At 39.2% G+C, this 23,359-nt stretch overlaps 1 protein-coding gene across 1 annotated transcript in view; it reads left to right on the plus strand.

The window, feature by feature from the left end:
* The first annotated feature begins 811 nt into the window (after window positions 1-811).
* LOC114480250 (multiple epidermal growth factor-like domains protein 11) overlaps window positions 812-23,359 on the plus strand; it is a 70,809-nt gene continuing 48,261 nt past the window's right edge. Inside the window, exons 1-7 of the mRNA XM_028474218.1 lie at window positions 812-933; window positions 1,075-1,203; window positions 1,255-1,276; window positions 4,571-4,689; window positions 5,940-6,041; window positions 6,119-6,219; window positions 15,358-15,450. Coding sequence (XP_028330019.1) covers window positions 812-933; window positions 1,075-1,203; window positions 1,255-1,276; window positions 4,571-4,689; window positions 5,940-6,041; window positions 6,119-6,219; window positions 15,358-15,450 — 688 coding nt within the window. The remainder of the gene's footprint in view (window positions 934-1,074; window positions 1,204-1,254; window positions 1,277-4,570; window positions 4,690-5,939; window positions 6,042-6,118; window positions 6,220-15,357; window positions 15,451-23,359) is intronic.

Below are 23,359 nucleotides of genomic sequence, written 5' to 3' on the forward strand. Positions count from 1 at the left end.
CTCGCAGCATGGGCTGCTTAGAACCTGGTCGATCAGCAGCAGTGCTCCCGCTCGAGCTGTCGGCGCGTTGCGCAGTATCTCCCGGTGAAGGCAGGGTACTGCCGGTGCGCTACTGTAGCCATGGCCCACTCCTGTGTGGAATGCCTGACCCCGCTGGAATTGGAGGATGGTCACGATCTTTGCCCACCCTGTTTGGGCATTGATAATCTGAAGACAGGCTTATCCGAAGATTTGTGCATGAACTGTGGCTACATGCCATGGTTAATATGCATGGCCAGGCTGAAAGAGGTGAAGCGGGCTTCGGAAGGGGCCGTGGTGATTGGCGGACGAGCTGGGTTACATGAAAGACCTTCTAAAGGCTCTCCAGCCTGGAGCTGGAGCTGCTGGCGGTTCACCTAGCCCTGGAACACTTTATGCCCTTCATGAAGGGAAGGCACGTCCTGGTCCGGTCGGACAACATGTTGCTGCAAATAAGCCACCAGGGTGGCACCAGGTCACTGCAGTTACTGCCCCCTCTGGTTCTCTTGGACGGAGACATCCTGCCCCCTCGGGCAAGACGCCCTCGCACATGATTGGCCACGGGGGTTGCTCTATGCTTTCCCCCCTCTGCCCTTGATCCTGCCAACACTACACGGGGTCTCCGAGCAGGGCCACTGCCTGCTGCTGGTGGCTCCTTGGTGGCCGAGGAGGACCTGGTTTCCTCTGCTGTGCAGACTATGTTGCCGTCAGCCATGGCACCTCCCCAACGGGAGAGATCTATTCTCGCAGCTGGGGGTCAGATCTGGCACCCTGACCCGGGGCTTCTCCAACTATGGGCCTGGCCATTGCAGGGGCCGACCCACTGCTGAATGACTGTAACAACGCTGTAAGAGCCACCATTCTGAACGCGTTGGCACTATCCACCCGAACGCAATATGAGAACAAGTTCAAGAGGTTCTCCGTCTAGTGTGCAGACAGGCGCCTTGACCCAGTCCACTGCCCGGTGACTGCTATCCTGGATTTTCTCTAGTTTCTCCTGGATAGTGGCCACTCACAATCCACGCTGAAGGTCTTTTTTGTCGCGATTTTCAGCAGGTATGCACTGGTGGACTCGGCCATGGTGGGCTCCTACAGGTTGGTGACCCGCTTCCACAGGGTCAACGTGGCTACGCCGCCACCTCCTCTGGGATCGGTCTTGGCCATCAATCTCTTAGCGTCCAGTGTGTGAGGTAGGTGTCAGGATTTCTCATGACACTGTTGACATTGCTCATCCAGTGCTAAAGCACCGCCTCTGGCGGTCAGTAAGGATGAAATAAAACGAAAGTTACGTACGTAACTACGGTTCTATGAATCCCGGATGACCGCTAGAGCATTCAGACACTCGGAATCACAGTAGTTTAAATTAATAAATTAAATTAAATTAAATTAAATTAAATTAAATTAAATTGAATTAATGAAAATTAATAAAAAATATTTACATTGTGTCTCTACTTTTTTGTATATACAGTACGCACACACATACACACACACACACACGCTATTACATATTACAATACAAGTACTTAATGCACCATTGAATGTAATTCTATGGGTTCATTAAACAAGTGAGACGTACGCAACAAACAAGGAAGATTAGAAATGAAAACACGAATTGCAAAACATTTAATGTAGTTTAAAAATGTCTCCCATCAAGATCCATATCACAACATTACAAACAATAATTTACATTGCAGTACACACACACACACACACACACAAACACGCATTTTTATTCTTTTTTCATTGAGGGTGTGCTGCACATAGTTATAGCTATAGCTAATTTCCAACTCCTGTCCCTAGGTGGGCTTCAAAACAAATACAACATACACATTTACAATCCTACAAAACAATATACAAGTACCCTATATAAAAGCATGTACAACCAAGCCTACAGAGATAAATTCCAAATCATCACAACTCTAAACAAAATAGAATAAACTTGCGTAGTTATTTATTTATGTACAGTGTAGTGTTTGTGTGTGTGTACGAGAGAGTGAGACAGATTTATTTTGTACATACTGTACCTGCTGATAACGTCTGTGCCAGTGAAAGAACATTCTTTGTGCGTTTGCCAGACACGGTGATGAATGTATCCACTTTCTTACATATGATGCACAAGGCAGGCAGAAGAAGACCAGAGGAAACAAAATGCACAGATGTGTGCAAAGTATAAAACTGTGACAGTCAGCCACCGAGCAATGACACTGCTGGACCAGCTGATGTTGATGGTGATGATGAAGAGGACTAAACTGTGCTGAGGGTCTGGATGGAGTGGGAGAGGGGTTGACTATTGTCAAACGTGTGTGCATTTGAACAAGTAACATTCATAGACAATTGGAATAAGCAGGTGTGTCATGTACGTGACAGATGACGATGTTACGTTATGATAAAAATGTTGAGTATGTATGAAGATCAAAATGTTAATATATTGGTATTTGTTTTATCGTTCCTTGCATCACAGTGGTTATCTCATGACCCACTTCAGGGTAAATGTTGATGTGTTTGTAAATGAACAAAAAGATGGTTGTGAATAAAAAAGGAATACACTAGACAGCACAATACTTAATAATAAACATCAAATTGTACTTTTGAGGCATTTTTTTCTGGAAGCAACATCCACTGATATAATGTCTGAGAAGATTTCCTAGTTTGGCTTAGGGATTTTATGAAAAAACACTTCTGTATTCTCGTATTCTAATGCAATACGGATAACATTAAATATCATGTGTTAACGCAGCATAAGCTGTGTGTCACCAAATGTTATCATAGATTTTCCAAGTCTAGGGGTATTGAAGATTTAAAAAATCCATGTATGAACTGGTTAGCTCTACTGTTACCGGGGACCCCCATTTTGGGGATCTGGCCCATACCAATAATTGTAGTTTCTAGGAAGCACAACACAAACTGTGAAACTGTGAATGCAATAACAGCAGTTATTTAAAGGCTAATTTTTTGCTGGAGAGCAAAGGAGCTGAAAAACATCTCTCACTGCTGTTTGAATGAAAGGTTTCAGGTGGACACTAAAAGGCTCTGCGTGAGCTCCGACACCAAAAAATCTCACCTCATCGCCCCCGCATATTTGCTCCACCTGTTATTTACTGTACTTATAAAAGCTCAAAACATATTTCAGGGTAGAGACGGTGCTAACCACATCACAAAACGTTAACATTTAGGAAACCTCAAGATTTAGTACCCTAATCAGGCATTCGTAGTGATGCTTTATGTGCCTGAAGGATCAGACGTCTCCGTCATTAACACTGTGAACCACATCAGTATTTTTGGGAGGATGTTGACAACAGCTGTAGGCCTGACATTGACTGAAGACCTGACAGAGGACTTGTTCTTCACGCCAACATGCCTCTGAGCAGCTCTCTCACACACAGTGAATGGCGGGAAAGTCACAGGCAGCCATGATGGAAAAATCTCACAGTGAAGTAAAGGTTTTTAACCCCATTTTACCTTTTTCTTTAGCCATTTTGTAACTTTCTTTGTCCCATTTTTGCCCCTTTTCTAAAAAAAATTGACACTATTGTTTTTTTTCAGATTTTACCTCATTTTGCCAATAAATATCCCTTTTTTCCCAATATTTTGCCTCTTTTTGTTCCACATTTCTGCCATTTTTTTACTATTGTTTACCACTTTTGACTGCTTTTGGCCAATTTTAGTCACTTTTGGAACATTTTTTTCCACCTGTTACCCATTTTTTGTCACTTTACTTACACTTTACTTATTGCTGTTAATTCTTTGTTTTCGGCGGCTTTGTCAAATGGCTGGCTATGATTGGCTTGATCACCATTCAATCTAACTATGCCAATATGTTTTCTAAAATTAATCCCTCTGTAAAAAGTGAGGGGGATGAATTTTTGTTTTTATGAAAGTGTGGGTGTCGCATCCCCCCATCCCCCACGGCTGAGACGCGGCTGGGCTCCAACACCCACACCAAAAACATTAATACCAATATTTTCGTTGAGTAGGAAGCCTAACAACGTAACCAACAGATGAGAAACAAATGAGATGATAGATAACATTTTTTAGTGTATTTTAAAGCTGATTTAAGACATGGTCAAACTGAATCATTATCATAATGTTATCAGAAAGCTAAAACAAGAGAGAGGTTATGTTTTATGGAGTTATTTATTACAGGCTCATTAATTGTGATTAATTGAATTTGAACTTTAGTAATGGAAAACATAATTGGAATTTTAGATGTAATTGGAAAAAATTACATAATTGAAGACTTAATTGAAAAATATAATTGACCCCAACCTGTAAAACTCTTCACCGCAATGGTTCCAGATCCAGAATCCCATTCAGGGCTGAAGATCCCTTCTATTACTTCTGGTTTCCACTCATTTTCTGTGGATTTCTCTGAAAGAAACAACTTTTTGCATCTCAGAATCTTCCCTCTACTCTTCTGTTGTCTACTTTTGCACTGTTATTGTCTCATTTAGCTAATAAATAAGCACTAATATGTCCATTAAGGACTAAAAATGCACTGTTTTCAAATGAGTTAATCAAATACTCTGGTCCCCTTTCTGTTTTCTCTCTGCAGGGCGTAGGCTGTAGGACAATGGCGCTCGGTGGGACTTTCTGGATAAACCTACTTGCCTTCATCTCCGTAGCTTCACCACTCAACCCAGACGACCCCAATGTGTGCAGTCACTGGGAGAGGTATATATATATATATATTATAATTTACTCAGTAACAGTTGGGTGTAGAAATGTAACAAATTGCATCTAAAACATACCTAAGTACAAGTAAAAATCCTGATTTAGAAATATACTCAAAAAAGTACAAGTACCCATAAAAGCTACTCAATTACAGTAACGTAAATATTTGTAATCCATTACGTTCACCTCTGGGGGGACGTGATCATAGGCTTCTGCATCTATGAATTGATATTAGCTCAGAGTGTTGTGACAGTTTTCAGCTCTACAGGAGAGAAAACACACTGAGGCGCAGATCACTAATAAAACTGTTAAATAACCTGAAAGTCTGGCTTTTATATGAAAATATACACGTTTGCCCAAAGCACTGCATGGTGTTCCTGTTTGAAGACAGATTCAGCTGAGAGAAATCAATCACCTCTGAGGCTCTTTCCTCAGCTCGCTCTCAGCAATGTGAACATTTTAAGGCAATGGTTCTGGAGAGCTCACATCCCACAGGTTTTATATCATGGGGTGTCAAACTTATTTCAGTTCAGGGGCCACATAAGGCCCAGCCTAGTCTCAAGTGGACAAAAGCCAGAAAAATACTGTCATATTTTAATTTTTACTTTATTATTAACGTCCTCGTGTAAACAACACTATACAAACATGCAGATACACACAAATTCTGTGTTAATCATTCAAATAACTACTAGACATGTATATAAATTCAGTCCTGTGGTCCATTTTTGACCCATCATAGCATCTAAGTTAATATTTCACTTTGGTAATGTTTCAGAGTTTGCACCTGAAACAAAAATAACATTTTATTGTAACTTGCACTTTCAGCAATTAGATTCTCTGACGGGCAGATTTGACACGTAGGCCTTGAGTTTGACACCCATGTTTTAGATGCAGCCCTGCCTGGTCCATCACAGCTGATTGTACAGCGGACCTTGTATTCAGGCCTTCATTAGAGCTGCAAGGTGACATCATCATTAGATTCAGTGATACCTCTAAAACAGTGGTTCCCAAACTTTTCACAGTCCCGTACCTCTTCAGATATTGAATTTATTTAATCTACCAAACATTTTTGATATATTTTGATTTATATTCTAATGTTCTGCTGTTTTACATTTTTATTCACGTACCCCCAATGACAATTTGCATACTCTACTAAAACATGCAGGACAGAGACTCTCCAGAATCAGACGTGAGCACTTCTATTTTAATGATTTGATGATCATGTGACTGTCTTGTTTCTTTTCATTCAGCTATGCAGTGACGGTGCAGGAGTCATACGCTCACCCGTTTGATCAGGTCTACTACACCCGCTGCACCGATATCCTCAACTGGTTTAAATGCACCAGACACAGGTACTTTCACTGGTTCCATCAGCTGAAGCATTGGGTCATACAGGGAGTCAATAACGTCTTGTGTGATGTGCGCGCAGGATCAGCTACAAGACGGCTTACAGGAGAGGCGTGAGGACCATGTACAGGCGTCGCTCTCAGTGCTGCCCCGGCTTCTACGAGACAGGAGAAATCTGTGCTCGTAAGTCAGAGCCATTATTAGTTCATATTTAGGTCACATCACAGAATGCTAAATACTCTTCATCCAATGAGTCATATGATGAGTTATTTCACTGATTTATTCCTAATGGATGAAAAAGGATTAAACTTGTAATCTTTTTACCAGGTAAGTAGCAACGGAATCAGAGAACTTAGTGATTATGAATAAAAACGCAAGAAAGCAGATGTAAGATCAATAACATTTAATCATTTAACTTTAGTCTCTCAGAGCAAAACATCCAGACACCATGGCTGCCAGGGATGGAGTGGAAGCAGCGCATGCTGAATTCCTAAAGAGTGACAGGCCAGAACATGAAAGAGAGTGGAAGCTAGCTCTACAGCACCTTTATGAGACCTATGACAGGCTAAGGGAGAAGATCTGGCAATGACGATAGAGAGAAAAGAGCTGGCCCATGGAGATAAAAAGCAAGGTGAGGCGTGGAATGTAGTGAATGACATAGTAGGGAAGAAGAAGCAAAAGAGGGGCAAGTAGCAGGTTCAAGTTCTGAGGAAAGAGTGAGTACCTGGTTTACCCACTTCAAGAAACTGCTAGGTCAGCCACCTGAGGTTGAGGACCCAGACGAAAAATTCCAATGATCCATGAATCACGAGACTTTGATGATGGTCCCTTCACAGATGGTTTACCACCAGAAGTGTTCAAGTACTGTGAACTGGATGACATTGGCCTGAAATTCTGTAACCTAATATGGTCATTCATTAACATCATACCAAAGTCAGGAGAGCTATCCAGTACAGACAGCTACTGAGGCATCTCTCTAACCTGCATCATTGCCAAACTGTACAATCACATGATATTGAATCGAATAAGGAGTGCTCTGCATAATAAACTAAGGAGAAATCAAAATGGATTCAGGACCAAACGCCCCACCGTCACTCAGATTCTGGCACTAAGAAGAATAATTGAGAGTGTGAAGGCCAACAACATCCCAGCAGTCCTGAAATTAATGGATTTCAAGAAGGCGTTTGACTCCATACACCGGGGCAAGATGATGAAGATCCTAACAGCATTTGGCATACCACCAAGACTAGTACAGGCAATAGAAACTACTGTATGTACCAGAGCAAGGATAATACCCCAGATAGTGAGACAGAGCTGTTTGACATCACAGCTGGAGTGTTGCAAGGGGACACCCTGGTTCCTTTTCTCTTCATCATGGTCCTGGACTATGCCTTGCAAAGAGCTGTAGAATCGAAGGAGGAAGAACTGGGATTTACCATCCACCCAAGACGCTCAACTAGATTCCCCAAGGAAGCGCTAACTGATCTGGACTTTGCCGACGACATCACCCTCTTATCAGGTGAGATGGAGCAAGCCCAGGAACTGTTAATGAGAATGGAAGTCGAGTGCAAGAAGGTAGGACTGAGTATCAATGCCAAGAAGACCAAATTCCTGAAATACAACATCGATGAAATTGCACCATGAAAGACAAAGGAGGGTACTGAGCTAGAGCTAAAGGAGGACTTTAAATACCTTGGTTCCTGGGGAGATAAAATGGACTTCAACAGAACTGGAAGTATTAATGGAGGACAGCAACATTTAGAGAAAGCATGTGGTCGCTCACCTGAGGGCGACCAAGTAAGTAAGTATTTACCTTGGAGTAATGTTTAATGACAACCAAAGGGCAAAAACAAAAGAACATGTGGGGGAAAAAGGAAGCTGAAAGAGGAAATTAAAGTATTGGAAGCAAGGATAAAAGGAAATTAAATGAACTGAAAAGACAATCAAATAACACACAAAAGAACACCACACACACCTGCAGGTCGAGACAAAAAAAAAAAAACTCGCAAGGGAAATCCAAATGAGCTAAAAATTAAAATACTTGGATCATTTTTAACAAACAAAACCAACTCCAGCATTACTAAACTGAACTCAAACACAATCATTAAGGTCAGGACACTGTTGCACTCATGATTGCAGTTTTTAATGTCCCTGATCATGATTTTATTACATAAAAAAGCTCTGACATCTCTGTATTTCCTATCATAGTTTTACACTGGGATAATGGGACAAGTTTGTAATATTTCAATAAAAGCCAGTTTTACATGTTGTTTGGGGCTCCCAGTTTCACATCGACATGGAGAGATTCTTAACCCATTAAAGCGGATGATTAGCTGCTCCAATCTGGTACACTTTACCAGCTAAAGTCATTACAACCTCTATTCAAAAGTAAACATCCACTCAAACAAGATACTCTAAGTGAATAAAAACACAAGAAAAATCACAATACTCTAAACTAAATGTAAATAAATAAAACAAATATTGAGTGTAACTAAAAACCTCTAGCCACAGCTAAGGATTGTGGTTTATGGACAAAAATTGTTTTTTATCTGATAAAGACATAGTGTAGGCCTCATAGATCAATAAATCAAAGATCATTTGCTCGAAAAAAAAAAGATAAAGGTTGGAAATGTTGCTCAAAAGTTTGTTTTTATCTTTACTGTAAACACTCGGTTTGTTGACATTGCTGGAAAAGTTTTGCGATTTGTACGTTTTTGGGGTCACTTTCTGATTTTTTGTTGTTTTCTGTATTTTTGTGTCATTTAGCGTAATTTTGTGAACAGTTTGTGTGTCTTTTGAGCTCTCCTGCAATGTGTTGTTTTCTGTGTTTTTTTTGGTATTAATTTCGTTTAAGTGGTTGTTGTGTCTGTGTTTGTTTTCATTTTATGTTTTATGAGTCATTTTGTGTATTTCTGGACTTTTTTGTGTATTTGTGTACTTTGTGTATTATGTTGCACTTCACATTCCTTCCAACTTCTTAAATTACAATTTTTTGGGATTTGCTTTGGGGTCCGCAACACATTTGACTAAGGGCCACATGTGGCCCCTGGGCCGCCAGTTGTCTGATCTATGTCTTCATCTGATGAAAACATTTTTTCTCTAGTAGCTTTAATTGTCCTCAGATGACGTGTAGGATTTTTAGTTGAATTGCATAGTGTATATACGTATAGCCAGAAACGGCTCTGGATTTACGAACCCACTGGAAGCTTGTGTAGTTTTCCCACCTGCCTCCTGTTTCCACCCTGGTGTGCCTTATTTTCTTTGTTTCTGTTCTTCAATATTCCCAGTGTGCCTCAACACTGAAGACTCGCTGAGTCATTGTCATTGTCTACGTGCAGTGACTTTCTTCTTTGTATTCATTTGCTTCATTATTATCGTCCCTTTGTTACTTTGATTTCTTTCATCAGATTTTCTTGTGTTTTCTCCCTCCACACTTCAGTTCTTTAACTCTACATCAACCCTACAACGATCCAACATCCTACTAACACAAGTTTACCTTTTTACTGTAAACCTTTATTATAACTGTGACCGTCATCTGCCCCAGGATCCCTCCTCCTTTGCACAGGATTCATTTCACGTTGCTCTTCTGTGCCTCTGTTAACCACAGACGTGTAATGATGTCACACACACACACACACACTCGCTGCGGTTGATACGAGCTAATGAACGCCTCCGTAGCCCTGCTCTCTCCCATCAGGGTGAATATTTCCACAGCCGAGGACGCAGTGCTCCGAGTGACAGACAAATTGATTTTGCCTGTCACCTGCATCGTTATAACACTCATACATATTTTCTGCTGAACACACACACACACACACACACACACAGAGAGAGAGAGAGAGCGAGATAGAGAGGCAGAGTGGGCGTGCTTCTCAAGTAGCAGAGAGTTAAGCCATTGAGTGAGATCAATCCTTTAACTCAGGGTTTCTCAAATGGGGGTACGTGTACCCCATAGGGCAGGCATGGGCAATTGGCGGCCTGGGGGCCAGATGTGGCCCTCGTTCTAATTTTGTGCGGCCCCCAAAACAAATCCCCAAAAAAGTTATTTCAAGAAGCTGGAAGGAATATAAAATTAGAAAAATGCACAAAATAACTCATAAAACACAAATTGACAAAGAAGACAAACACAACAACCACTTAAACGATCAAAATGACGACAAAAACAAGTTACAGAATAGCTCCAAAGACACACAAATTGTCAATAAAATTTCTCAAACTGACAGGAAAATATAGAAAACAACACAAAAATATAGAAGATGACCCCAAAAACGCACAAATCAACAACAAAAAAGTAGGAAATTACAGAAGAATACACATAATTCCAACAAGAAAACAACAAATAATAAAAATGCACATAATTACTCCAAAAACACACAAAATGACTAAAAACTAACGAAGCAGCAAAACCACAGAAAAAGACAAAAAAAAAAGACAAAACCCTTTTTCCCTTTTTATTAATACTCAGATCAATCATTATTCTAAAAGCTGACATGAATGTTGATAATGTGGCCCTCAGGATAGAAACAATCACATTTTTGTGGCCCCCGCTGTGATAGAGTTGCCCATCTTTGATCTAGGGGTACGCGATGGCATTACAGGGGGTACTTGAGTGGAAAACTAATAAATACAAAAAAAAGTGATGATTTTAAAATATGTTTTTTTGGTTAAAAATTATGTCACAAAATGAATCATACTAATGATGATGAAAAGTATCTTGATTAGAACAAGAACTATACTAAATATACAAAAATCCTTCCACTTATTTATTTACAACGTTGGATTTTTTAAAATGAATGTTAACACTCATTCATTGCGCTTTATAGTTTTTTGTTTTTATATATAGTATTCTGAGCTAAATGTATCTGGACAAAGGGGGTACTTAGTTTCAGAAATAAGAGAATATGGGTACTTGAGCCGAAAAAGTTTAAGAAACATTTGGCATAATTGTCTGGTTTTACACTTGTGAACGCAATAGTCTTTCAAATTTCCTGAAAAAAGCCGTGTTGTAAATTCCAACTACTTCGGCTGTTTATTTTATCAATTAATCTGGTCACGTTTTTTATTCCTGCTTGAAACAAAAAATTAAGCTTTCCTTTTTTTCCAAAATAAAAGATAACATTCAGTAATTTGTTTTTGCAGCGGTTCAAAGTTCTTGCTTGGCTAAGGAAGCCACAGAGAGAGAGATCAATGTCACTACATCACAAAGTTGATCCACTTAAAGCTTGACCCTGGTGTGATGTAGAGGACGGAAACCAGATCAGACGCTCATGCTCATCAGATAAAAACTAAGACCTGAGGACGAGTGAGTTTGCCTCGTGTGGATCTTTGTTCCTCTTTATTCCTCTGCAAGCTTTAGTTCCTCAGAGCTTTGACACACAATCTGTTGGTCGCTCAGATAGATACGTGTTTGTTTCCACACAACGTGCTCAGAAGCTCCCTGAGGTCTACCATCAAGGACAAATAAACCTCAGACACATGAATACTGATTTTCAAAGGTGGAAAGTTGTTTTTAGGTTCTATTCATGTCTTGACTGACAGTCTTTGTAAAAAAAAAAACCACTACAATAAACTGTCATTCCGAGCTGCTTTTATTCAGCTTGACCTCAAATCAGGCAAATAAAACTGTATTATTATTTCCTCAAACATCGGAATTATTTAAAGTATACAGAATCACAAGGGGAATGATGATGCAAACAAAGACCTGAGGCCTCATTTATAAAACATTGCGTCGGATCCACTCTAAAGTGTACGTGTCCTGAAAATCAGAAAATGTGCTGTGCCAAAAAGCTTACCTGAATAACATACTTTTCCCTTTATCAATCACAGCTAGAATTCACTTCATACCCTGCCCTTACCACATCCACAATTTACCATAAATGGTTTTTGTATCTAAATGAGCTTTTACGCTCCATCATGGCAGGAAAAAACAAGGAAAGGGAATTTCAGAATGAACTGGAGTATCATGTGGGTGATGGAGGCCAGAAAACATATTTAAGGGCAACATTTTTATTAGGGGCACATTTGGGTTGTTGAAAATTATGGAATTTAAAGGTTACGCTTGCTCATTTAAATGTCTATGTTAGCTGTGCTGTATGACCAGAATAGCAGCAGTGCTGGATTTTTCCTAATTTTTGTTTAACATGGGATTGAATGATGACGTTGACCTGTTTGTGGTAACAGAGTGGAATGGAAAACAGGAAAGTTGGTCACAGCCATCACACACTTGAGATACTCAATGGTTCTTATTGTTAAACTTAATGTCCTTCATTGCCTTTTGTAAAATTGACATCAAAAAGTTGTTCTTGTGTTTCTATGGATACGGTTGATGAGAAACACAAAGGAAAAGTGCTGATAATCGTGAATCGTACCTGTATTCCAAAAAAACTAGCGGAACCAGAAGTGAAAACCCTTAGTGTGTGTGTGTGTGTACTGTACAGAGTTACAGCAGGTTCTGGTTCTCCTTTCAATATGAGCCGCCTGAAATCTCTCATTCAGACGTGTTACATATGGATTAGGAGTGCGTGTAGGTAAAAGAATCAGGATAATGTCCACGTGCCGCTGCACCCTCCTCCGTCCAACAAGAAGAAATCAATTATCCACTCTAGATGGTAAACTGTATGGGGCAGAGATGGGGGCGGCGGCTAAAGACCAGTGCATTGTGTGTCTTCATTCAACATCTGCTTGTAAACAACTTTATTAGGCCCTCCCCGGGGACTCGGACAAATACCACTCCACTCTATTGTTAGTCGCACACACATGGACACATAAACACAAGCCGGTGGTAACTAAGAGGAGACGCCTGCCTGGTTTTCTAACGCTAACACCAGCTGACAGCTCCTTTGTGGTGCAGGCACTGCTCGGGCTAATTGAAAGGTTTTCTACCTCACAGGGAAAAGGAGAGGAGGAGGAGGAGGATGAAGAACTCATTTAATAACCGGGCTTCCCTCCTTTTGTGCGTTTCCAAGCAGTTTTGTCAGCTCTGCTTTTTGTTTACGTGCTTCTCTTGGACAAACACATAATTATGTGCTGGATCTCATCTGTGTTTATTGGAATTTGAAGACGAGCTGCGACACTTTTCCAAGCGTTCGCCGAGGAATATTTGCCGTGGGCCTTTTTTCTCTCCTGTTTGTATCACTTCTCTCCTCACTTTGTCCTCCTTTCCTATTCAGATTCTCTGGAAGTGGAAGCCTCTCGTAACGCCTCTCTGATCTTTGAACCTGAACTGCTTGGTCGTCTGCGACCTCATCAGTCGTTCATTCAAACGTCTTCTAAGAAAGCCACCTCCCACAGCCCCAGAAATGGAAGATACTGTTTCGATTAAACAAACCAGGAGGAAAAAAATCCTAATCTTGACAATGACCCTCAAAATATACAAAATATTACAGCTTCAGCGTCTCTTCAATGATGTAATAGTAAAACATTAGCAGCTTTGCTGTTTGTTATGATAAGACTACCTTTTTAAGGGCAGATGACAATTGTAATTAAAATACCTGACGTCATTCCATGCTGCAAAATAATGAAAATTATCAATTATAGAGGTGAAAATAAAGTTGTTTTAGTCAGAAGTTCTTTGAGGATTCAGAAGAAAATGCCCCTTCACATTAAAAGCCCCTGGCTAAAATTGGAGAAACATGGACATTTGGATGGACATTTTGGCCCTCATTTATCAACCTTTTGTACATTTAAATCTGAGCATGTGACGTGCGACGAAGTTTCGGTATTCAAAATTATGCATATTTTTCTTTGTTTCTCATCCTTTCCATTTTTATTTCCTTCAATCCTCTTAATTTCTAAATTTATTTTAAATATTTGCTCTGAAAATCAAACTTCATCCTGTATGGCTCAAATATTTATATATATTTTTCTTTCTTCCTCCTCTTAACCATAAATACATACACGCGTAGGCTTATTATGTAATCTGATCATTGATAGCATCATTGTTCATTTCCTGTTATAGCAGGAGAACAAACCAACACTTCACTGCGGTGAGACTTTCTGACTCTTTTGTTACAAAGAGTGAACTTCCCTCAGTGTAAATCTTCACTCTAGTGCATCTATCTGTAAGAATCGTCGTCCTAATATAGTGAAAAAGCTGCAAAGTGTTGACACGCTGCAGCTGTAAATCCACACTTGACGAGCGCTCTCAGCCTCTTTCCTCCCCTTTCTGAACTCAGCACTTTATAATAATGTGAATGCTGCTGACTCTACAGCATCGCCACAGAAAACCAAAACTGGTCCATTTTTTGTTCTAGCCATTAATGAGCTTGTACAGGATCACGTCTCTACCTCTAGAAAAGGCATAGGCAACTGACAATTACACCAAAAACACACAAAGTTACAGAAAAACACATAAAACAGCATAAATTCACAAAACGACAACAGAAATAGACAGAATTACCCTGAAAACACGCAATACGACTCCAAAAATGCATAGAATGACAGAGAAATATACAAAACGGCAAAATAAATGCACACATAACTCCAAAAACGCACAAAATGACTCAGAAATGCACAAAATGAGAATAGAAATGCACAAAATCACTTGCAAAACACACAAAAAAATGACTGAAAAACATAACAACATACAAAATGACTGAAAAACAAAACAACATACAAAATGACTGAAAAAGAAAACAACATACAAAATGGCTCCAAAAACACACTAAATGACTATAAAAATACACAGAATTACTTGCAAATCACACAACAAACAACACACAAAAAACGACAAAAAATGATAAAAAAAAAAAAATTACAACCGAAATAAACAAAATGATATACAAGACATCAAAAAAGATACAAAATGCCTCCAAAAACACAGAAATTACACAGAAATTACACAAAAATTACATAAAATGAATGGAAAAAAAAACTAGACGACAGAAATATGCAAGATGACAACAAAAACACAGAAACTTTTTGGTGTTTTTTATATTAATGTTCAGATCGGTCATTATTCTAAATGCTAACATGTGAATGTTGATAAAGTGGCCCTCAGAAGTGATATAGTCACATTTTCATGGCCCTTGTTGTCATAAATGTTGCTCATTTCTGCTGTAGAAGAAGATGAAGGAAAGCCTCAGAGCTGTAAACATCCTCGTACTTGCAGCTTGAGTAAGAAATGAGACACGAACTCAAAGTTTATCCTGTTTCTTTTCAAAGGTCACAGGAAAGACACATTTTTTCAACATGTTTTACACCTTCCATGATACAGAGACCATCAACGGTGTGAATTCTGTCTCTGTGATCGTTGGATGGTCCCTGGTTGGTGTTTTTGTGTTGTTGTGCTTGTTTCTGACAGCTTCTCTCCTCTTCCCTCAGCGGTGTGCGCAGAGGAGTGCGTCCACGGTCGCTGCGTCTCTCCAGAAAGCTGCCAGTGTGAGCCGGGCTGGGGAGGACTCGACTGCTCTAGCGGTGAGTCAGATCATTACTCTCCATATCAGACGCAGTGTGACGCCAACACGCAGCGAAATCTGTAAAAACTAAAAGTTTTAGTGTGCAATTTAAAAGTAGTTTTATGGGATAGTAGAACAGGAAAGCATTTGATTTAACTGAAAACATGTCATTTGAATGCAGGAGTGAAAAGCTCAACAGAACCTTACCCAACACTAATCGTTCACTGAGTGGCGTTTTAAAAAGGCAGTAGGTCGTCGGCTGTGGGGTTTATATCACTGTTATAGAGACGTATTTTACAGCCGAGCCAGAGCCCAGCAGCGGTTTTTATTAAAGGAACGAGTAAAATGTTTAATGAGCCACAAGGACGTCAGAGATTGTCGACAAAATGCTGCAGCGCTGGTTTGAAATCCACTTTATTTTTAGAGTCCAGTTTTAACAAGTTCTATGCATGATGAACCAAAGCTTCACCACACACACACACACACACACACACATACACACACGCACACGCACACACACACACACTCACACACACACACACACACACACACCAGATCATTGAGGCACCACAGACCGTGGGTGTAGGACCCAATTTTGGGTCCCGACACACAAATTGAGAACCTCTGTTGTATTAGAAATATACTGTACTGTAGGAAACTAAATAGGGCACACGGTGGCTTGGTGGTTAGCACGTCCGCCTCACAGCATCACAGCAAGAAGGTCCTGGGTGGACACTTGGGTCTTTCGTGTGGAGTTTGCATGTTCTCTCGGTGCTGCGTTGGTTTCCTCCAGGCACTCCGGCTTCCTCCCACAATCCGAAATATTGCAAATATTGACAAAGATACAGTAATTCAATGTAGAATTGGACCTATACTGGAATAGAATCAACCATGCTCCCCCTTGCCCTCCCTGTTTTGAATTCACTGGTATCCTTGCACATCTGTGATGCTTTTAGTGACTTTTCTCTCAATAGCGACTAGTGACAAATGTAGGGACTTTATCTTGTGTTATTGGAGAGTTTTCTGATGTTTTAGAGCCTCTGACATACAAGTTCATATCACTCTTTTTGGCTTGCTTTGCCATGTCACCATTGTGCCTAACGCCATTGTGCCTACATAATTCCACAAGATCTCTCCACCTAACCCAAAAAATGCCAACATAGCTCTCCAAAGGTGTCCTAATTTAGCAAACGTCCCATTCATGCTAATGACAGCATAATGACAGTATAATGTCAGTCTTATGTATAAAACTTCAAGTAAAGTGTTACAGAAAGATCTCGGATTGGCTAATAAAAAGTAGCGTCACGCTTCTTGTTTTCTAAAGCTTAAATACAGAGTCAAGAGAAGGTCCAAAGGTCCAATGTCCTCTCAGAACACTTTGAATTCCAAAATACTCCAAGGTTATTATAGATTTATAGGCAATGAAGCCAAAAAAAAAAACTTACATACTGCAGCTTTAATGAAACAGTTTCCTCAAAGTCACACGGTATCAAGATTGGAAAGGCATAAAGTAAGATGATCTTGGTTAGAGTACAGTGACCGCTGTCCATAGTTGACATTAATGGAGTGAGTTGTGGACTCGAGTCCTACTCCGTCAGCGTCCTGTCAGCTGGTGGTGAAACAAAGTCCTCATTGATTGGACGTTTACGATGAAAACGAGTCCGCTGCGTGTCGTTCTGCTTCCCTCTGCCTCAGCTCGATGCACTGCTCTGATCCTCAGGCTTTCTGCTGCAGTGTCGTTCAGTTAAGCGTCTGTTTATGAGTGTGCAGCCGACTCTAATGATCCACACCTCATCCTTCAGCCTCTCTGTTATTGATGCACGTCAGCTTCCCCTTTGTTTACTTGTTTTTTATTGCGGCCCGGGGGCCAGGGGACCAATGGTGAGATAACACAGGGTCAGGTAAATCTAGCAGCACATGAGCAGAGGAATGAGCTATTGACTGCTGACTAAAGTGGAAGTAAACAGGAGGAAACTGCGGCAGGAAGTGTAAGTTCAGGAGTTTGCCATGGCATCAGGGTTTGAGTCAATTACATTTTTGAAATTACAATTACGTCTTGAATTATCCATGTTTAATTACAACTCAACTACGATTACGTTGACTGGCATTTTTCCTATTTACAATTAAAATTACAATTACTATTTCCCCCCTGACAGTCTCCGTTAATAAAGTTTAAAATTACAATTAATCACAATTACTGAGCCTTTAATAATGAATCCCATAGAACTCATCCTTCCTCTTGTGTCAGTTTTGACCCATGTCTTAAATCAGCTAAAAAATATGATCCATCATCCCAGTGGTTTTTCATCTCATGTTTACCTTGTTGGGCTTCCTTATCCATGAAAATATTGCTTTTAATATTTTTATTGTGGGCCTCTGAGCCTTTTTTCTGTCACTATACCTCTCGATTTCAAATTATGGTAGAACAAATCCTCAAGAGAAATGACAAGATAACTTGATATGAAATATATTGTAATAAATGACGCCATAGAACTATAACATAGTTCCACAGATTTGCGTTAAATTGAATTGTGAACAACAGTTTTTTAACGTGTTTAGGCCCTCAAAAATGCAATCACTTTTTTATAATAATAATAATAATAATAAATAATAAAAAAAACGAGATGGATTACATTAGGGTCTTACGCATCGTTGTGCTCGGGCCCTAATTACTCTATAATTGTAATTAATTACCGATTATAATTGCCCCCAAACCTGCATTGCATCAGTGTTCCTATGTGTGACAGGCTGAACGTTCTGTTATCCTCCTTATGTTGTTAGATAAGACGACACCCACACTGGAGTTTATTTGCTCATTAGTTTTACACAAATGTTATTTGCTGTCAAAAATGCAGCACGGGGAAATCAAGTATCCCCCCCACCCCCCATATCATCACTTATGTTTGTGTGTTCAATCCTTATTGTTTCTGAGGAAATGAGACCATGTCCAGAATTGTTGTTTTGATGATTATGTTGTTACAGCTCAGGGTGAAGTCACGCGTCTCCTGATGTTTGGAGAATAACTTAATTGAAATGAGTCTGAAATGATTGTCAAAGCCTAAGTTTTCCTCGTGTTTGAGTGAATGATTATTCAAATTTCACAGTTTTATTCAGCGGATTGAAACCAGCATGGTGTTTATTCACTGATTATAGTGAAGCACAATGTGAACACAATACTCACAGCTGAGTCTTAGCTTTGGTGCTTTAAAGTACAATTCTGATCAGCTTCTGTTGGTTCCTTTAACACACCACAGAGCCATAACATTAGGACCACCTGGTAGATATTTAGAACCCTCGACCTAATTATGTGCCGCCCCCAGAGCTTAATTTGGGCCGGATCCTGCCGGAGCAAGATCCGGTACTTCCCAGATTTTGACCGGCACTTATTTGATTGATCCTGCACCTCATTTTTCCTTTTTTTCAGCACCTCATTTGCTTTCTAAGTATTATACTTAGACAGCTGTGTATTTTATTGAGTTGAAATCACTGTAAATTTCATTATACACACAAAAATTGAATGTAAAAACTGAGCGAGGAAGAGCGCTGAGAGGGCTGATCACTTCTTCTTCGGCCGTACGTTTACAGCACTTATCATAGACAGCTCCACTTTTACAGTTTAAATGATTAATTTACTGAGTTAATAAAGGATGAGTTTACTCAGAATTTAGGTTTATTCAAGGAGTTTATCGCTTTAATTTTGCCCCGGTAAGTGTACAGCCCTCCCGCTGCAGCCGTCCCACTATAGCAGGAGGGAGGGGCTGCTGCCTCCGCTCTACACACAGTGACGGCCGTGGGAGTTGTTGCTTGAAGTCGCTTGAAAAGTTCAAACTTTTCAACTATCAAATCACGTTGCGTCGCTTGAGGTCACGTCATTTACATTGATTTTGAATGTAATCAAGTCGCTTTAGTCACGTTCGGTGTGAACGCACCTTTATGGGTGTTAAAAGTTTGTAAATATTTAGTATTTGTGGGGTTTTGTGTTCTGAAAGTTTGATGACCTTTGTGATGAAAGTGGCTAAATTAGCGGGGATCTTTGCGCTGTCCTTGGTGCTGAAACATGGCAGGACTCACTCAGAGAGAGGCGGATGCGCTCCGTAACGGGCGATTGTTCGTCCTTCTTTAACGCTGATTCATCATTCTTTTATTAAACATTTTGGTCAATTAGTGGTTTGTGTTCACGTGATATTATTGGCTCATTTAGTTAGCAAAAGGCGCTTTAAAGAAATTGTATTCCGTGACATTTTTTATTTCTCTCTTACTGCTGGAACAACATACGGCCTGTGTTCCGGAACCTGATGATTTACAAATGAAGCACTGGCCGCCCCCAAAAAGAAAACGCTGCAAATTAATTCACTAATATATAAAATGACAACAAAAAGCATACAAAATGAAAGAAAAATATATGAAATGACAACAAAAAATGACACAAAAGGATAATAAAAACAAACAAAACAAAAAGACTCAAAAAGGCAAGAAAAACACACAAAAATTCCACCATAAACACACACACAATAAACACAAAAGTAAACAAAATGGCAACAAAAATACACAAACATAAGACAACGAAAAAAGCGACACGAAAGTTACAATAAAACACACAAAACTAAAAAAAATACAATGTATGAACGTGTTAATGCTCAGATCAATCATTATTCTAAATACTGACCTTCATTTTTATAGTTTGGCCCTTGGATCAGACAGTCACATTTCTGTGGTCCCCACTGTGATAAAGGCTGCTCGTGTTTGATTTGGAAGATCAATTTCTCCAGCAGAAACAGAGCTGACCTGTTAAAGAGTCGATTCCCTGGACTTCTCCAAAGTTTAGGAGCAAATCTATAGTTTGCAGGAGTGTGGAGATAAACGCTTCCACACACTTAATGAGTTCAGGGAATTTCACTGTTTAAAGTTTCCTCTCACATGTCATGGAGAACAAAGTGGCTTCATTCTGTTTTTGTTCTTGACACACTGTTGTGCAAGTTACGAGCACTAGTGTTACGGTTCGACTGGTGAATATGTTGTGATGTGTTTTTGACTGTGACGCTGATCACAAGGACAGATGTTTATTAACAAAAATATGAAAAAAATAAAAATAAATGTAAAGCTGTTGTCTGAAATGGATTTTTAATGTTTTTGACTGACAGATGTTAGATCTTAATGTAAAAAGTGTGTTTTACTGCTATTCTGCAGCCATTCATCACCAACATGAGGTTTAGTTCGCAACCTTTTCCGCTCAGCAAGCAGTTTGGAAGAAATAAGTTGGACCCAAGTATAAGAGAAGCTAGAAAAGTGTGAAAGTGCCCTAAAGCTAAAGAGGAAGATGGTTAGGACAAATGATGATGAAGAGTATCAGGTCAGAGACATTCATTTGATGAAGGACGAACGCTGGGAAGAAGCTTTTGGAGTCAGAGGCTCAGCTTTTACTAACTTTTACACTTAAATGTGCCTTCATGAACTATTTAGTGTTTTCAGCTTTCATTTCTTTCAAAATAAAAGCACCATTTTTTCTCTTGTTTCCATGTCAGTGACTACCTGACGTGACCCACAAACTATAGGTTTGTAATCTGTTTATTTAGCCATGTTATAGGTCATCAACTAAACCAATGTTTCTCAGACTTTTGTGGGCTCAAGCACCCCCTTTCTCTTATTCCTGAATCTAAGTACTCCCTTTGTCCGACTACAACATTTTGCTCAGAAAACTTTGAAAAAACAACTATAGCGCATAATGATGGACTGAATGAGTGATGACACACATTTTAAAGAATCTTGTTTTGTAAATAAGTGGAATGAAACAGTATTTATTGCCTATTGAATATAATTATTTCTATAGTTTTTATCACTTTTTATCTCCTGCCCCTTGTATTTTCAGTTCATGTTCGAATCAAGATCATTTCCATCATCATCATCATTATTATAAATATAATTTTTGAATAAAAACAAACATTACAAATGCCTATATTTTTAATACTTTCATGTGTTATTTTTTTTCTCTCTCTCTCTCTCTCTCTCTCTCTCGTACCCCCTATAGTGCTATTGCGTACCCCTAGGGGTATGTGTATCCCTATTTGAGAAACACTGAACTAAACTTATGCACCTGACTCAAACTAGAACAAGACTTGATCCAAGCAAAGTCAGATAACTCTATAAATGATTTTTTTATATGTTTTATTGAGAGGAAAAAAATTGGTAAAAAATGCACCAAAAAATGTTTCGGAAATATTTTCATTCAATCAGGTGCAAGCTTTAGGTGGGAAATCGTGTGAAATAAACCAATCAGAAGAAATTTCTGTATAGAAAATAATATGCAAATACTGTAAGTATTAAAGTAATTTAGTTATCTTTCAATGACTAAAGCTACTTCCACAGCCTTCTTCTCCTTTATAATGGATGGAGACCTTCTTGTGACCTTTTTTTTGTTGTTGAACTTTGGCTGACTTTCTCCTTACCTTCACACAGAGCAGCCTCAGCTCAGACACTTTCTGGATTCTTCCTGCAGTTGGTGATCTTGGTTTGGCCTCACGTTTGTTTCGGGAGGTTTTAAATGAAGTGTTGTCTTTGTGCACCAGAAACACCTCAGCAGAGCTTCTCTCTGTCCTCCTCTGAACGAGCTCTGCCACAGGTTGATGGAGGTCACCGTTTAATTTCAGTCCATTTCAGGAGGTGACCTTCAAGAGCCAATGACCATCCTGGCAGCATTTTATCTGATTACAAAATTGAAGAGGACGTTTCTTTGAAAATGTCGCTCAGCATAGGTAACCATTGGTTGTCATGGTAGCAGACAAAATGCTGCTACGTCACACAAAAATGTCATTTAAAATTTTTTTTTAAAAAAAACAGGAAGCTCTTACTTTATCAATGAAGAACTGTTTTTCCTGAGGTTTGCCTGAAAAGGATGAGAATAGTAAGGATGGAAATAGACTGAAGGTGAGCGATGCGTCTTAAAACTTTGGTGTTTTTCAATTTTCATCTGTTCAAATGCTCTCCAAGAACTTTAAGGAAAAAAAACCTGTTTAAACTTTTGGTATAATTTAAGATGAAATCCTGTCCTTTCTTGTATTTAGTCTAATTCTAGTCTAAATTCAGACTAATTTTAGCCTAAACCATTTTAATATAAGCCTAGTCTAATTGTAGTCATATTCAATCTAATTTGGGAATTTATAAGTTTACTTCTTTTCACTCCTTTTTGAGTTCATGTATATATGAAAGTATGTTAAGAGTCATGTGTATATGTAATGTATATGTAATGTACATTGAAAGAATAAACAATCAATTAATCAAAGTCTAGATTCTGTCTAATTCTAGTCTAAATTCAGTTTAATTTTATTTCATATTTAGTCTAATTCTAGTCTAATCATAGCCTAAACCATTTTAATCTAAGCCTCATATTAATTTAATTATAGTCAAATTCAGCCTAATCTCAGCTCAGATGCAGTCTAATTGTATTTCAAATTTTAATCTAACCTTAACATTCTAATTCTTAACCTTGGTTTATTCTAATTCTCGTCTAAATCCAGTTTTATTTATTCATCTAAATCTTGTCCAAATGTAGTCTGATATTATCCTGGTATTATTCAAAATTTAGTTTCAGCTAATATTCAATCTAAATTGTATCGTAAATTCTGTCTAGTTTTAATCATGAGTCGGTGGTGTTTTCTACATGATGCGTTAATGCTGACTTGTACTTTCTGTTTATTTGCACATTCATGCTTTGATGTTATTGGTTTAATGGTTTAATGATGTTATGGTACCCTTAATGGTTCCAGTTGCCCTGTGGTTTGCAGAGAAACATTCACTTTAACGTACCAGCAGATGTACCTGCACACATCCACCCACTCAGTGCTCTGCATGTTTGTGTTTGGTGGCCTCGGTCGCACTTTGACCAGCTTTGAGAGTGGTTGTTTGGTTTAATCTTTTGGAGTGTCTTTCATCCC

The sequence above is a fragment of the Gouania willdenowi genome, chromosome 3, assembly GCF_900634775.1.
Source record: "Gouania willdenowi chromosome 3, fGouWil2.1, whole genome shotgun sequence".
In the NCBI taxonomy this organism is placed as follows: domain Eukaryota; kingdom Metazoa; phylum Chordata; class Actinopteri; order Blenniiformes; family Gobiesocidae; genus Gouania; species Gouania willdenowi.